Source organism: Rhinolophus ferrumequinum, chromosome 17 (assembly GCF_004115265.2).
Source record: "Rhinolophus ferrumequinum isolate MPI-CBG mRhiFer1 chromosome 17, mRhiFer1_v1.p, whole genome shotgun sequence".
NCBI lineage: Eukaryota > Metazoa > Chordata > Mammalia > Chiroptera > Rhinolophidae > Rhinolophus > Rhinolophus ferrumequinum.
Genome location: NC_046300.1, coordinates 32754226 through 32767304, shown reverse-complemented (window position 1 = coordinate 32767304; position 13079 = coordinate 32754226). Strand labels below are relative to the sequence as shown.

General features: G+C 43.2%; 1 protein-coding gene across 6 annotated transcripts in view; it reads left to right on the top strand.

The window, feature by feature from the left end:
- The window catches only part of CPNE4 (copine 4), a 401661-nt gene that overhangs the window by 6885 nt on the left and 381697 nt on the right, over nt 1-13079 (top strand). Inside the window, exon 1 of one of the 6 annotated variants that reach the window (XM_033133297.1) lies at nt 8168-8250. The exons of 4 other annotated variants lie outside the window; for them this stretch is intronic. Coding sequence is in view for 1 of the 2 variants with exons in the window: in XM_033133294.1 (XP_032989185.1) it covers nt 10852-10874 (23 nt within the window). In the remaining variant the exon portion in view is untranslated. Of the gene's footprint in view, nt 1-8167; nt 8251-10602; nt 10875-13079 lie in introns of those variants that run through there. One more of the 6 variants, XM_033133294.1, reaches the window with a different exon arrangement.

The window sequence follows — 13079 nt, the reverse complement described above, 5'->3', positions numbered from 1 at the left end:
CTTGTGACTGCATAATAAAAACATAGTAGTGCCTGAATACACTTTCAGCCTTTTCTGTACCGGAAACCTCATTTATGTAAGAGCTTTCTGTTTAGTCCATGAACTAACTAAATATATATGATGTGTAGTATGTTTTCCTTATGTTGGCAAATCCCAGGAAGTCCTCAGTGTGGCTGCTATATTCTTGAGAAAGCCTCTTGAGAAGCCCTGGCTTTTAGCTCAGTAAATATTAAAGGCCTGAAGGCAAGTCTTGAAAAATGGAAAGCGATAGGATGACTTATTTGGGAAGCTTTATTATAGTCCTCTGATTCTGGTATCCTCATAGGAGGGGGAACCCATCTAAGCTGGCCTGTGGTGCGCTCATCTCTGAACTGCGAGCAACAACTTTATCACTTTGAATCTATGACTCTCAGAACTGGAAGAGAGCTTGGGGGTAGTCTATTGATTATGGCTGTTTAATTTGACAGACATGGAATCTGAACCTCAGACGTGACTTGCTCAAGATCAGGGGACTCATAAAACAGCCCTCTTGATTACTCCTCTCATAAAGAGACTCAAGTTCCCCGTAGATAATTACTGTGGTGGCGCCAATCTCTGGCGCCCTGTGTACTGATAATCTTGATTGAGTTGCGTATGGGGGCAGGGGTGGAGCTCCCACCTCCATTGGAGTGTTTGGAAGAGCAGGCCTAGGACTTATTACATTTATTTCTCTAGGAGCCAGTGCAATATTTACCCAATAGATATGATTAAATTTATACAAAGCCATTGTCTGCAGCCATCCCTGTTAATGTGCATGCTTTGTGAAGAATTGCTTATGCACAGTCTTAGCTTTCTATTTCAAATGTCACAACTGAGTCAATAAAGTAAACAAAGAGATTTTATGAGTGTTTACAGTTCCAGGAACCCACAGGGGGATCCTTTATTCTGTTTTAAATGAAAGGTCCACGCCAAAAGAACAAATTTCCTAAAATGTTGCTTTTCCATCTCTGGTTCAGAGCATAGCATTTCCTACTTTGTGTTTGGTATTACTTAGAAAACTAGAGACATTGCTCCTTGGAAACATCAGGAGGAAAATACAGTATTTCAGGTTAGTTCTAAAAACCTTCTCAGGTTTAAGCTGTTTGACAAAAAGACCTTCCTTATCTAAGAGATCCCAAACCTCTGTAGGCCAGTTCATTTCACTTTGAGGAAGAGGAGGAACAAAATCAGGCTGACAGACGCCTAAGGCCAGGACAGTCCAAGGGGTTGGAGAGGCAAGAGGGAAGGGCAGGAGATAGTTGACATTATAGTGGATGGTCGCTAGAGGGCGCTGGAGCATCGGCGGAACCCACCTTCTGGGACCAAGAGCTGGACTTACAGTAGGCTCAGAGATGGGATGTGACAGGACCCCAAAGAGGTGCCCAGGTATGAGGTATTGGTTTTTTGGGTGCCTCTGACTCTCCAGTCCAGATTACCTCGCTGCAGAGAGGGGACAAAAGGTTTGGCCTTCACTATCAGTTGGGGCGCTTCCAGTGCCTGGTTGGGTTGTCCAATGGCTGAACAGCCTGACTACTCTCAGGATTCTGCCTGACAGGTTGTCTGGAGCCTGGCTGTCCTTAGTTTCCCCCGAGGCAGACCTCTGGATCCAGAAACACCTGGTATGAACTGTGCCAGCGTACAGTTTTCAAGTTGCAGGCTTTTGAGTCAGTTATTTGACCTGCATGAATGTTAGCGTCTGGAAAATGGAACTAGTTAAGGTTGTAAATGTGCAGTGTTAAAAAGTGTCCGGTTGCTTAGTAGGCAGGCAAAGGCTTGTTCCTTTCCCCTTTCTCTTGAGAGTTTTTCCAAAACTTCATTCTTTCCTTTCCATCTGAGCCTCTTTCTCCTGTTTCCACACCCTCTCTCTTCCATTTTTCCATCTATAGAATAATAACTGATCACAGCCGTTATCCCAAAAGCTATCTTAGGCACTGGGGACAAATGTGAGGTTCACATCTTTTGAAGTCGCAGGCTTGAGGGGCAGATAGGCACATGAGAAGAAAGATTAAAACCCATGGTGGTAAGTGTGAGGAGAGAGATGAACAAATGATTTGGGGAAAGAGATATCAGAGTCATTTCCTTTGTCTCAAAGAACCTGGAAAATGGTTCCTAAAGTCCTTTACATTCAGGTAGTTTTTCATCTCTCTGTATTTCAAAAACAGGGTCTATGGAGGGTAACTCTGAGGGAGAAGAAATGGGAGGGGAATCTCACTCAGCATGTACTTTGATTTATGTCTATATATTTAACGGTGCTAATAGAGGTTCTTACATCCAGTTAGCTTGTACCATTGCCCTGTATGTATTCATTTCATTAATATCAAAAGAGAAATGCCTGTGTAGTTGACTTAATCCATTTAAACAGAAAATGATTTTTAAAGGAAACATAATAGAAATATAACAACAAAATCCTGCACTAAATGGTGCATTCTGAACAACCTAAATAAGGATTCTGTTTTTAAAATATTGAAAGATGTATTCAATACAACTATCTTCAAAAATTAAAATTAAGGACAGTAGAATGATTGAAAGAAATGCTTTATCTTTCTCATTAAGATTGATCTTGAGTAAGTTAAATGTACCTTGAGTAAGTTAAATGCAACAGAGAAGATGGTAAATTTTTAGTAGACACTGGGGACACAGGATGCCTGATTTGATGTCTTCGTTCTATTTTGTGCAGTTGTTTCAACAAGTAACTTAGAGACAATAATTCCAGTGACAAAATGGGACAGTCAGGGAGGTTTGTGCCTGAGATCGTTCTGATGTGAAGCCGGGGATGGGTACTTTGGGCCATGTGGTTAATTTTATCTGGCCAGGTAGACAGCAAAGCTCCTGAGAAGCCAGGGTTGGAATTCTTTTGCTGGCTGGCCCTGAAATTCTGTAATTGGGTCAGTGCCAAAGCACTAGCAACGAGGGAGTAAGAGGACTCAAATCTAGGGTGTGTCCACCCCAATTCTAAGACCAGGGTGTTTTTCTCAAATCCATGCTTCATATGATCTTCGTTTCTTATCCATCCTTCTACGTATGTTGGCTTCTCTCAAGATGGCTCAGATCCTCTTTCTTCACATGCCCTCAAGGCTCGACTGTGATCTAGTCCTTGCCATGTAAGATCACTACACATGAGTGTGCCCTCTGCCCGGCATAGTATAAGCTTTTCTGGGTAGCAGCTGTATATGTACTTCTTGCTATAACTCCAGAGTACCTAGGACCTTCTGGTACATAGAGTACTCCCTCTGTTACCCTGTGGGTGTGCCCAGTCCTTTAGTGTATATCCTGCATCCAAGCTAGGTTTATGGGTGGCTACAATGTACATTTAACTTACTCAAAATCAATTTTACACTCTCTCTCATTTATTAAAAATATTTGATTGCTGTATATTATGTACTGGAAGTTAATGTGTGAAATTGTGCCGATGTATTACTGTACAATATTGTGTACATAATATAATATGTACTGTACTTGATGAACAATATATGGGACTTTTTTCAAGGATGATGATGGGAGTTTTAGTTTATGCATTAACTTGGAGTCATAGCCCCTACCAAAAATATGGCCCATTACATTTGTAAGGCTCTTCTTTGTGTTGTATATATGTAGGTAGAATTGTTAGCGAAGGGCATACAGTTTGAGTCAGGCGTTCCTGGGTTTGAATCCCAGCTCTGCTTAGTCTCTTGAAGCTCAGTTTCCACCGTGTAAATGAGAAGAATGATAATGCCTGTGCCCTACGATAGCTGTGAGCCTCCAAAGATACGTGCACGTCTGTAGCATCCTAAGTGCCCATTGTATTGTGGGTACATGAACATTACTCAAATTATAACTGTTATTGGCTGGTGGCATCTCTCAAAGATTCAAGCTTATGAGTAATTTTCCTAATGGTAGTGGTTTGCTGGGTTGCACGGGAGTTGTGAAAACTAGATGTATGTTTATGAAGGTATGATAGAAATCAGAAATCTGCTTTCCATTTACCTTCCTTCTCTCCCTCCCCCACCTCCGTTCCCACCCATAAATTTTATGCCTCGCCACAAAGATGATTCAAGGGTTATGCTGGGGTTTCTCTAAGGTATAACTCTGTTCCTGCTGCTTCCAGCTTTACTTCAAATGCAAAGTATGTGTAGCACTGGCCCCCAGATACACATCCAGAATACAAACTCAATCACTCCACCCTGCAAGGCCCAGCAACTGACGTTTATTGTATTTGACTTTCTGCATCTCCTACCTTTGTCCTAAAAAGCTCCCAGGCAGCCAGCAATAGAGAGCATATTGGGTACACTCTGCTATCAAAGGCCAAAGTGCAACTCTCATAAAATACATTTTTTTTTTTTTTTACAGGGAGACCCATGCATATTTTAAAGCCATAGTTCTCACCTTTGAGCGTGGATTAGAATCTTCTGGAGGGCTTGTTACAGCACAGAATGATGGTCTCCTCCTCCAGTGTTTCTGATTCAGTGGGTCTAGCGTTGGAGCCCAATAATTTGTATTTGTGACAATTTTGCAGGTGATGCTGATGCTGCTGGTTTGAGGACCACACCTGGAGAACAAATGCCTTAAATATTCACTTTATATAGACAAACTATGCATTTTTTCTCCTGTGTGGTACAACTAAGGACAGCATTAGTGGTGAAGAAAGGGATCTGGCGTTTACTGAGCACCTGTGACATGTGCCAGGTACCTTACGGGGCACTTAATGCATATTATCCTATTTAATCCTCACAACCGCCCTGCCAATCAATTCATAATTACTTATTGAGACCCTATCATGTTTCATTCAATGGGCTCTGCTAGGCTCTGGGGATATGGAATGAACAGAATGAACACCACAGACATAACCTTGACCTTCTGGATAATATATTTCAGCAGGGAAGCATGCTTGAGCAGATAATTATGAGAGTGGTTAGTCAGATCCATAGAAAATAGAAGACCAGAAAGGCTAAGTAACTTGGTTAAGGTTGCACAGCTAATGAGAGATAGAAGACAAAACAAACTTGAAAACCATTTTACTTTCATTAAACCAGAGGTTCTCAGACTTTTTGGTCTCTGGGCCCCATTACATTTTCAAAATGTATTAAAGACTCCCAAAGAACTTTTTGTTTGAGTTAAATCGATCAACATTTACTGTATTAGAGATTAAAACGGAGTGGTTCACCCTTTGAGAACTGCGGCATTAAACCATCCTGCAAGTAGTATCATCTGTCTTAGATTCTGAACCCTAACTTGTTTTAATGACTTTTGTAGCCATCAAAGATGAGAAACTTATCATCTCCTCCCAGACCTTTTTTTTTTAAAAAAAAAACAAAAAAAAAAAAACAAAACCATGAGGACCTCTCTTAAGCCTTAGCTTGTATTTCTAGTGCTGGTGACTTCCTAAAGAAAAGGCTGACTGACCTGCTTCGGAATTGCCTTTTTGTGTGTTTATATCTGGATGTGTGAGTTTGTGTGCTTATGATAAGGAAAATCAACGGTTAAATCGTCAATCACAGAACAAACTAAGATGTGGTGGCTTTATTATTCATTGAATGATGTCTGTCCCAGCTGAGGACACTTAAAAAGATACAGTTTACAAAAGTTTGTGACATGTTTTGCCTTGAGGGTTCCTCAGGGGACACGCGGTCACAAGGGAAGCCCACCAAGCAAGGTGAGGGATCGTTCCCGCTGCCATGTTACAGGAAGAGATGTAGATGAACGACCGGACTCGAACGCTTGCAGCTTTTATGTAGTGTTGGCAGCTGAACTGTGTTTAATTGTGTGCTAACGACCAAAGTACTGCCCTTTCCCATTATTTGTATTCATTATCTAATGGGAATGAGAAGTGCGGGTAGCTCTTTTCCTTTGGTGTGTAATGGTCCGTGGTGGTTCAGACACGGATGCTCTCTCTGGCTGGCGCTGGGCGCTTTATGGCATCGTTAAGTTTTACTGAGTAAACGCAACCAAATCAGAGCTGGCATAACTCAGGGTGGTGCTCCACTGATGGTCAATGAACTCAACTCTCCCTTTATTGTTATAGAAACCAGTGAACTACGGAGAGGCCGCAGTGAGGTTAGTGCAGTTATGTAGAGGTAGAGAGCTCTTGGATGAGAAGTTGGGAAGAGGAAACTTGCCAGTCACCTGACTCTTTGGTCTTTTTGACACCAAACATCTGGATCTTTAAAACTTTAAAAATGTTTATCCCGATGTTTGTCACATAGCACATCTCACAGCCAAAACAAATCAATCAAAGAAATGTGATGCTAGGTGATCACTTGTCATCTCCCTTAAAAGTTGACATTTGACATGAAGCATCTCTGTTGGTTGACCTGAGGCAGCATGGATGCCTTCGCATGGATCTGTGGTAAGCCCCCCGTTCCTCACCCACTCACCCTGCCCAGGGAGTGGGCTCAGGGAAGACCAGACCTGCTCCCTGACCCTTCGTGTCTGCCCTGTGTCCGTCTTCCCGACCAAGCTAAGCAGCCCAGCTTAGACTTGCCTCCAGCAGGAATGGATGTGAGTTACTTTCTATGGGGATGGAATGATGAGAATCTGCCTGATATCATGGGAATATCACCTTCCCTAAGCTGAGGAGAAGAGATAATATTCAATTAGGGAGGCTTGGTACTTGGCTACTTAGCTAGAAACTTCTGCCTTTGCTGGGATGGGCAGGAACAGTTCTGTTTCTGGTTCCCATTCCTTCCCTGTGTTGTAGGAGGACTTACACTAGCTGGTTATATGGTTCACTCCCTAAGCTCCTTGTTCTGTGATCTTTCGTGTGTGTGTGTGTGTGTGTGTGTGTGTGTGTGTGTGTGTGTGTGTGTGTATGTATTTAACTTCTGTGATTTGAAGGAGGGTTGTAGGTGACGTAAGACCTGATTAAGGCAAACTTGAGATCTGTAGCCCAAAAATGTCATTATCAAATGAGATCCATTAGGGCAGGGGTCAGCAAAATACAGCCTGTGGGCTAAATCCAGCATGCAATCTTTTTTCTGTAAGTGAAGTTTCATTGGGACAGAGTGCCTGTTATTGCCTATAGCTGCTTTCACACTACAGTGGCAGAGCTAAGTAGTTGCCTCAGAGACCGTATGGCCCACAAAGTCTGTTATATTTGCTCTTTATAGAAAAAGTTTGCCAACTTCTGCATTTGGGGCATATCTCTATTTGGCCAGCTCCAGGTAGGAAACATACATAGAATTCAGAAAATCCAAGGGAATGTTATTCAGAAACATGGACTGTGGACCAGATATCTGATAGAATTTTGTTGCTGTGTGTTGTGAGGATCTTGCACACAATAGGTGCTTGTGGGATGAATGATTGTGCATTTTGAGATGGATTTCATTTCCTCGTTTATAAAATCAAAGTATCTAATTTGATCTCTAACGGTTCTTCTTGCAGGGCTGTTCTACATAACATCAGAGAGGGAGGAGGTAAAACACCCTTGGTGCCTTGCACCCCAGTCTGCCAAAAGTGACAGCTACAGCCTCTTGAGTCACTGGCAGTCATTTCATTTAGCATCAGGTGGAATTATTAGGGAGGGTCTGAAAGCATAACCATCCGCTGTCACAGTGAAATCAAGCGTCCTATGTGGAGAGAAACAAGAGGATTTCAAGGTTGAAAGCATCAAAACTTTGCTTAATGCTTGTTCTGAGTTGGTTTCTGGAGATGGGCTTGCAGATTATTCTATATGTTCAACAGCTCTTGGTATATAATCTTGGGCATGTACCAGATGTGCGTAAGGTCCTGTCAGTCGTGTACTGACTTCATAGGTGGAAATCACATTTCTACTAGTGTCCAAAACTATTGTGCAGGGAGGAGGACAGCTATAGATTGATTACTGGGTGGGGAGTGGAAGGAGGGAGAAGTGATGGCAGTCTCCTGCCTTTTACTCTCCTCCACCCCCAGGGAGAAACATGAGATATGTCATCCTCGGAGAAAGGCTTGTGCCCTGTGGTGTGATTTGGGGAGCTGACTCCTGATTCAAAGCATATACCATGCCCCTGTTCAGGAACTGGTGTTCTCGTTGTCCTTCCCTGAGGAGAGAGCCAGGGTTTCCATCTGCTCACAGGCTTTCCATCTCCACAGATTTGACCATGGGGTTATCATTTATTAATTCATCCATTTCGGAGGGGGACACTCTGCCTCTGCTGAGATGTGAGCAGAGCCTTAGCCTCTGCATCCTCATCCCAGGCTGCATCTGGTTTTCCTTTCACGCACTCCATCCTTTGGAGAGCTGGGGTGCAGACGGAGCATCCCTGCCCGCCTCCCATCGTGGTAAGTTCCTTACTCACGGGCAGGTCGGACCGCTGAGAGCAAGCAGGACTGTGAGCAGCCCTGGGCTGAGGAGGGAGAAAGCCTGCTTATAAGCTTCTGGCTTCCACCTGCAGGACCCAGACCACTTTCTGCCATTTGGGAAGAGAGGGGTAGGAGGGGCAGGACGGGACCGACACTGGCACGATGCAGTGTGTGCCACGTTCTGACTCTTGTCCCTTTAAGCTCCACGGGTGGAAGGCGTGTTGCATGGACAGACTGCCTGGTCCTCCTGGCTGAGAAGCAGAATTTATTCCTTTCTAGGCTTTTCATTTCTGAGAGCTCCTACTTCTTAAAACTTCCGAAAGCCATTAGTTTTAGGACTAGAAGCAGAGGTTGCTTTCTGATCTGCTGAAGTATGGCTGGTGTTGCAGTTCAGGACAGTGGCATTATTGTGTTAATCGAGAGCATTAAGGCAAATTTTTCTGAACCCAGAGTTTTGCCTCGATCGTTCTGTTTTTTAAAGTAAGTGGACAAATCATATGTAAGCTTTCCTTATGCCTTTATATGTGTATCTTCATATGTCCCAATTAGCGTATATTTACCTTCATTCACCAAATTAACTTTTTTAGCTGTATTATGTTATGAACTGGTGTAGTACCGTACCTATTACTTTGAATCAAATTTATTTAAATCCTTCATCTGAAACAACAGCTCTCTGACTATTTCAGCTACTCGCCACCTAGGGCTTAGATTTCCTGTGCAATCAACACCGAGTCTTAGAGTAGAAGTTCCTTTTCCTAAGAGACGGCACCGTGTCTGCAGGTTGGAAATGAAGATGCTAATATGCAGCGTCCCAGACTTCGATGTAGTTTGAAACTTTCACACACTTTCTTGCTTGCCTTCTTTGTAAATGTTGATCCTGGCACTGAGAACCTCGGAGCTTTTCCTGTTTTCTTGTTTCACAACTCCTTGGGAACGTGCAAAAGGAAAGGTAATGAAGGACAACCTTTTCAAGATAAAACAGGATTCAGAAAGGCGACAGCCACGCCATATGTGATTAACAGCTGCAGAGCCTGCGTACAGCTTTTTGAAAATAAAGTGATAAAGCAGATTTTCCTATTATTTCGTGTTTCGGGGTTTGCTCAAGTGCATGACTCTGATTTTTCTAGGCTTCAGTTTATTCTGTAGCAGTCGAATCACTCTTTATGTCCCAGCAGGGCTAAAATGGGTCTTACTTATATATTTCACGTATGTCCCTGCTTATTCTTCCGGTAATATTTTAAGTTTCAAGACCATGATGTGGTATATTAAAACTATAACCTCCTCTAAAACCACTGTTTTGTTTCTTTAGAGTGAGTTTGGACAGAAGGGAGCACATTTCCAAGCCTTGTTCATTTGGAATTGGTTTACTTTAATTTAGAGCTGTGATGGTGGTGCTTAATGAAGTGTCACAAGTTTAAGTGGCCTTCCCCTGCCATCACCAGCAGGTATATGAGCTGCAGGGCTGGTGGATACAGTCAGACAGACAGATAGACAGAGGGGCACAAAGACTGGTTTACCTCTGAAATGAGGGGTGCAAGGGGAAGAAAGCTCCTAGTCTAAAATTGAATTGTCACCTTAGAGAAATAAGTTAATCCTAGGAAATACATTTTCACGAAATTCAGTTGTCATTGGCAGACTAACCAAGTACTCTTTTCCTAATTGACAAACTCCCGACAACTTGCCTTGTATTGGGTGGTAGTTTTAATCTTGTTTGGATCACAGTTCCTTTGGAGAATCTACTGACAGCTATGGACTCTCTCACCTGAACAGTGAACAAAAGTTTGCATCCAATCTCAGGGGTTTATGGACCTCCCTGAGGCATAGACCTTCTCTTTTTCCCATAAAGAGCCCTTTCATTGTATCTTCAATAGATGTGTTCTCCATGGCAATTTTCTTTTTTAAAAAAATATGTACGTTCACATTTGTACTGTTGTGGTATTTCTGTTAGAAGGAAAAGGCAACAGTAGAGTTGGAGACATCTTGGGAAGCCTGAAGCTGTCTGGGATCTTTTATGGGGGTTACCACAAAGAGCTGTGCATTTGCCAAGATTTAGGCTGCAACCTTCCTGTGTTGTCTGGGGCACACTCTGAATTGCGTCTGGGTCCTAGGGGGTAGATGAGGAGGGATCATGGCAGTACCTCAGGGGGTTGGCAGTGAGGGAGGCATGGCTGCACGCCAAGAAGTATCCTCAAAAGCTCTCCCCCGCCCCACCCCACGGAGCCTCAGAGCCCTGATTCCCTGATGGGCTGCCCAAGAAGCCGGAGGAGGGAGCATGTCATGTGATACCTTGGCACAAATAAGAGGAGAAGGCCTCCCACTGCAACTCCTGGTGGAGGGCCAGTGGTGCCTCAGACTTATGCCCAGACATCCTCCAGAGCTCTAAGCCCTGGGCGAAGAAATGCAGCCTTCCTGGGGCTGACTTCCCAGGATTGGTGACACTATTGGCAGGAGATGGTGGGTGCTGACCAGTGAAGCAAATCGACATTGTTGCTGGTGCATCCGCAAGCCTGGAGTTAGGTGCTGGGTGGCCTGTGAGGCACCAAGAGATATTTTGGAAATAGAAAGGGAACAAGTATAAAAATGGAAGATCCAGAAGTACAAGGGTAAGACTTATCCTGCATCCTGGGCTTTCCCCTTTTTTCCATCCTTCCTCCTTCCTCCCACCCTTCTATCTTTCCTTCCATTTTTCTTTCCATCCTTCCTTTCTTCATTCTCTTCTGTCCTCCTCCCATCCTTTTCTCCCTCCCTCTTTTTCTTTTAATCTTTCCTTTTTTCCCTTCCGTCCATTCTTCATTTCCTTACGTCCTTCCTTCCATTCAGCAGACATTTTCAGGTGTCTCCTGGGTGCTGTTTTCTCTTAGCTTGTATGAAATTTTCATTCCTTCTCTGTCATAAGAGGTCTTCATGCTACTGCAGCACCTTTTTGTTCTGTGTCCCCTTTCCACTATTCCTTCTTCCTTCCTCGTTTGTCTTTTTTAATCAACTAGCATATACTGAACACCTACCTGTGTAATTTACTGCTTTAGAGTAAAAAGCTAAGATAATGATGGGCTTCATCAAAGGTTAAAATCAAATTTAGAACTTGAGGTATGAGTATGTGAAAGCCAAATGATAGTGTAACCGTTCCATGATATCACAAAACAAGAATGTGAGATGAAGCAAGACTGTGAGCATTATTGCCAGATAAGTGAAATGAGACACCTTTTGAGTTCAGAGAATGGAGCAATTTTTTGTGGGGTAGATGTGTTTGGAGAAATCTTATATAGAGATGGAGCATAAACTGGGTTTTCAAATAGGATTGTAATACTTGGAGAGGAAAACTAAATTTTTCAATCCAGAAAAGGGGACTGATGTAAGTGAAAGCTCAGTGGTATCGGTCTTTTTTGTTGTTGTTGTCTTCATTTTCCAAGGGGAAGTTCCAGGGGAACCTGTTTTCCACTCTCAGGTCTCCTTTGACTTCTTCTCCTCTTCTGGGCACTTCCATCTCCTCTCTAGTTTCAATATATGGACCCCAAATGCCATTGCTTTTCAGCTGGTGATGGGCTCAGGGAAAACATCCACTTTATCTCAGACCCTACCTTGATCAGCAGTCACTTTATGCTGCACGGAAAAGCTACTTAGAATGGAAGTCTGAACTGAAAACAGGGCATTGAAATGTGATTCCCAGCCTGGTGGTTGAAATTCCAGCCTTTAATTTTTGTCAGCTCGTGGGTGAGCCAAAGCACTGCTTTTAGGGTTAATGGTGGGACGTGCTGGAGATCTCAGAGAGCCGGGAAGTCAATGATTTTGGGTGGAATTCCTCGTGTGGCTGGTTCAATATGATTGAGTCCAATCCAGGATGTAATGCCTAGCAAGCTGTTGGAGTTTTGTTGTCTTTTGATTGCAGCAGCTCAGTGTTGAAAGGATCTTAGAGGTTGTTTTGCCTTTTCCATTGTCTAATCCTATAGGTCAGGAAACGCTCCCATTTTTCTTGCTCATTATACATATATACATTTAATTTGTGTTCTTGTGTATTTTCATAGTAGGTGTGCGTCATGAGCTGAAACTAATTTATATTATTTAGTTCCAACGTTCCCAGTCCATGACAGAATGTTTCCAGGTGCCTGATGAGTCCTTGCCTCGCCCAACGTCTCGGTCTTTCGTGGCAGTGACTTGAGTGAAATATGACCGATACACTGTGGTGGCAGCCTAGCCATGGAAGTTGAAGAGTCTAAGTTTATTCCCTCTGAGGCTGGCATTTCTCTGTGATTGTTCCATCAGATCCTTTTAAAGGCTTAGCCTCATCTGCAGCGTTGCTTGGGAGATACAGGGTAGCTGGGGTCCCCTCAGCTTGTGGCCTTTTGAGTTTTGCCCTTAAGTAAAGGAAATAATCCCTTTACCAAATATTTGCTGACTGCTCAGAATAGAATTTTCTCATTGGTACATTACAATTGATTATTGAAAAGTTCACATTCAGACACTGTGTGTGTGTGTGTGTGTGTGTGGTTGGGGTGTTAGAACAAAGGATTCCTTTTCTTTCCAAGGACAGTGTAGTGACTTTTAGAGTCTATTTGATCTTTCCTTCCTTTCCTTCACCAGGTGAAACCTGGTTAACAGGGTTACCTCGTAGCAGAACAGAAGGGGGAAGATGGCCCTGGTTGTAAATGGAAGCCTCACTGTAGGCTACCTAGAGTGATATTGTCAAAGGCGATTTTGAAATTTTTTATTCAACTCCCCATGATGTTTAGTGATTTGGGCCAAAGTGATACAACAAATTAAAGATAAACCAGGACCTGAGTACAGGGTCTCTGACTCTCGAAAATAATTTG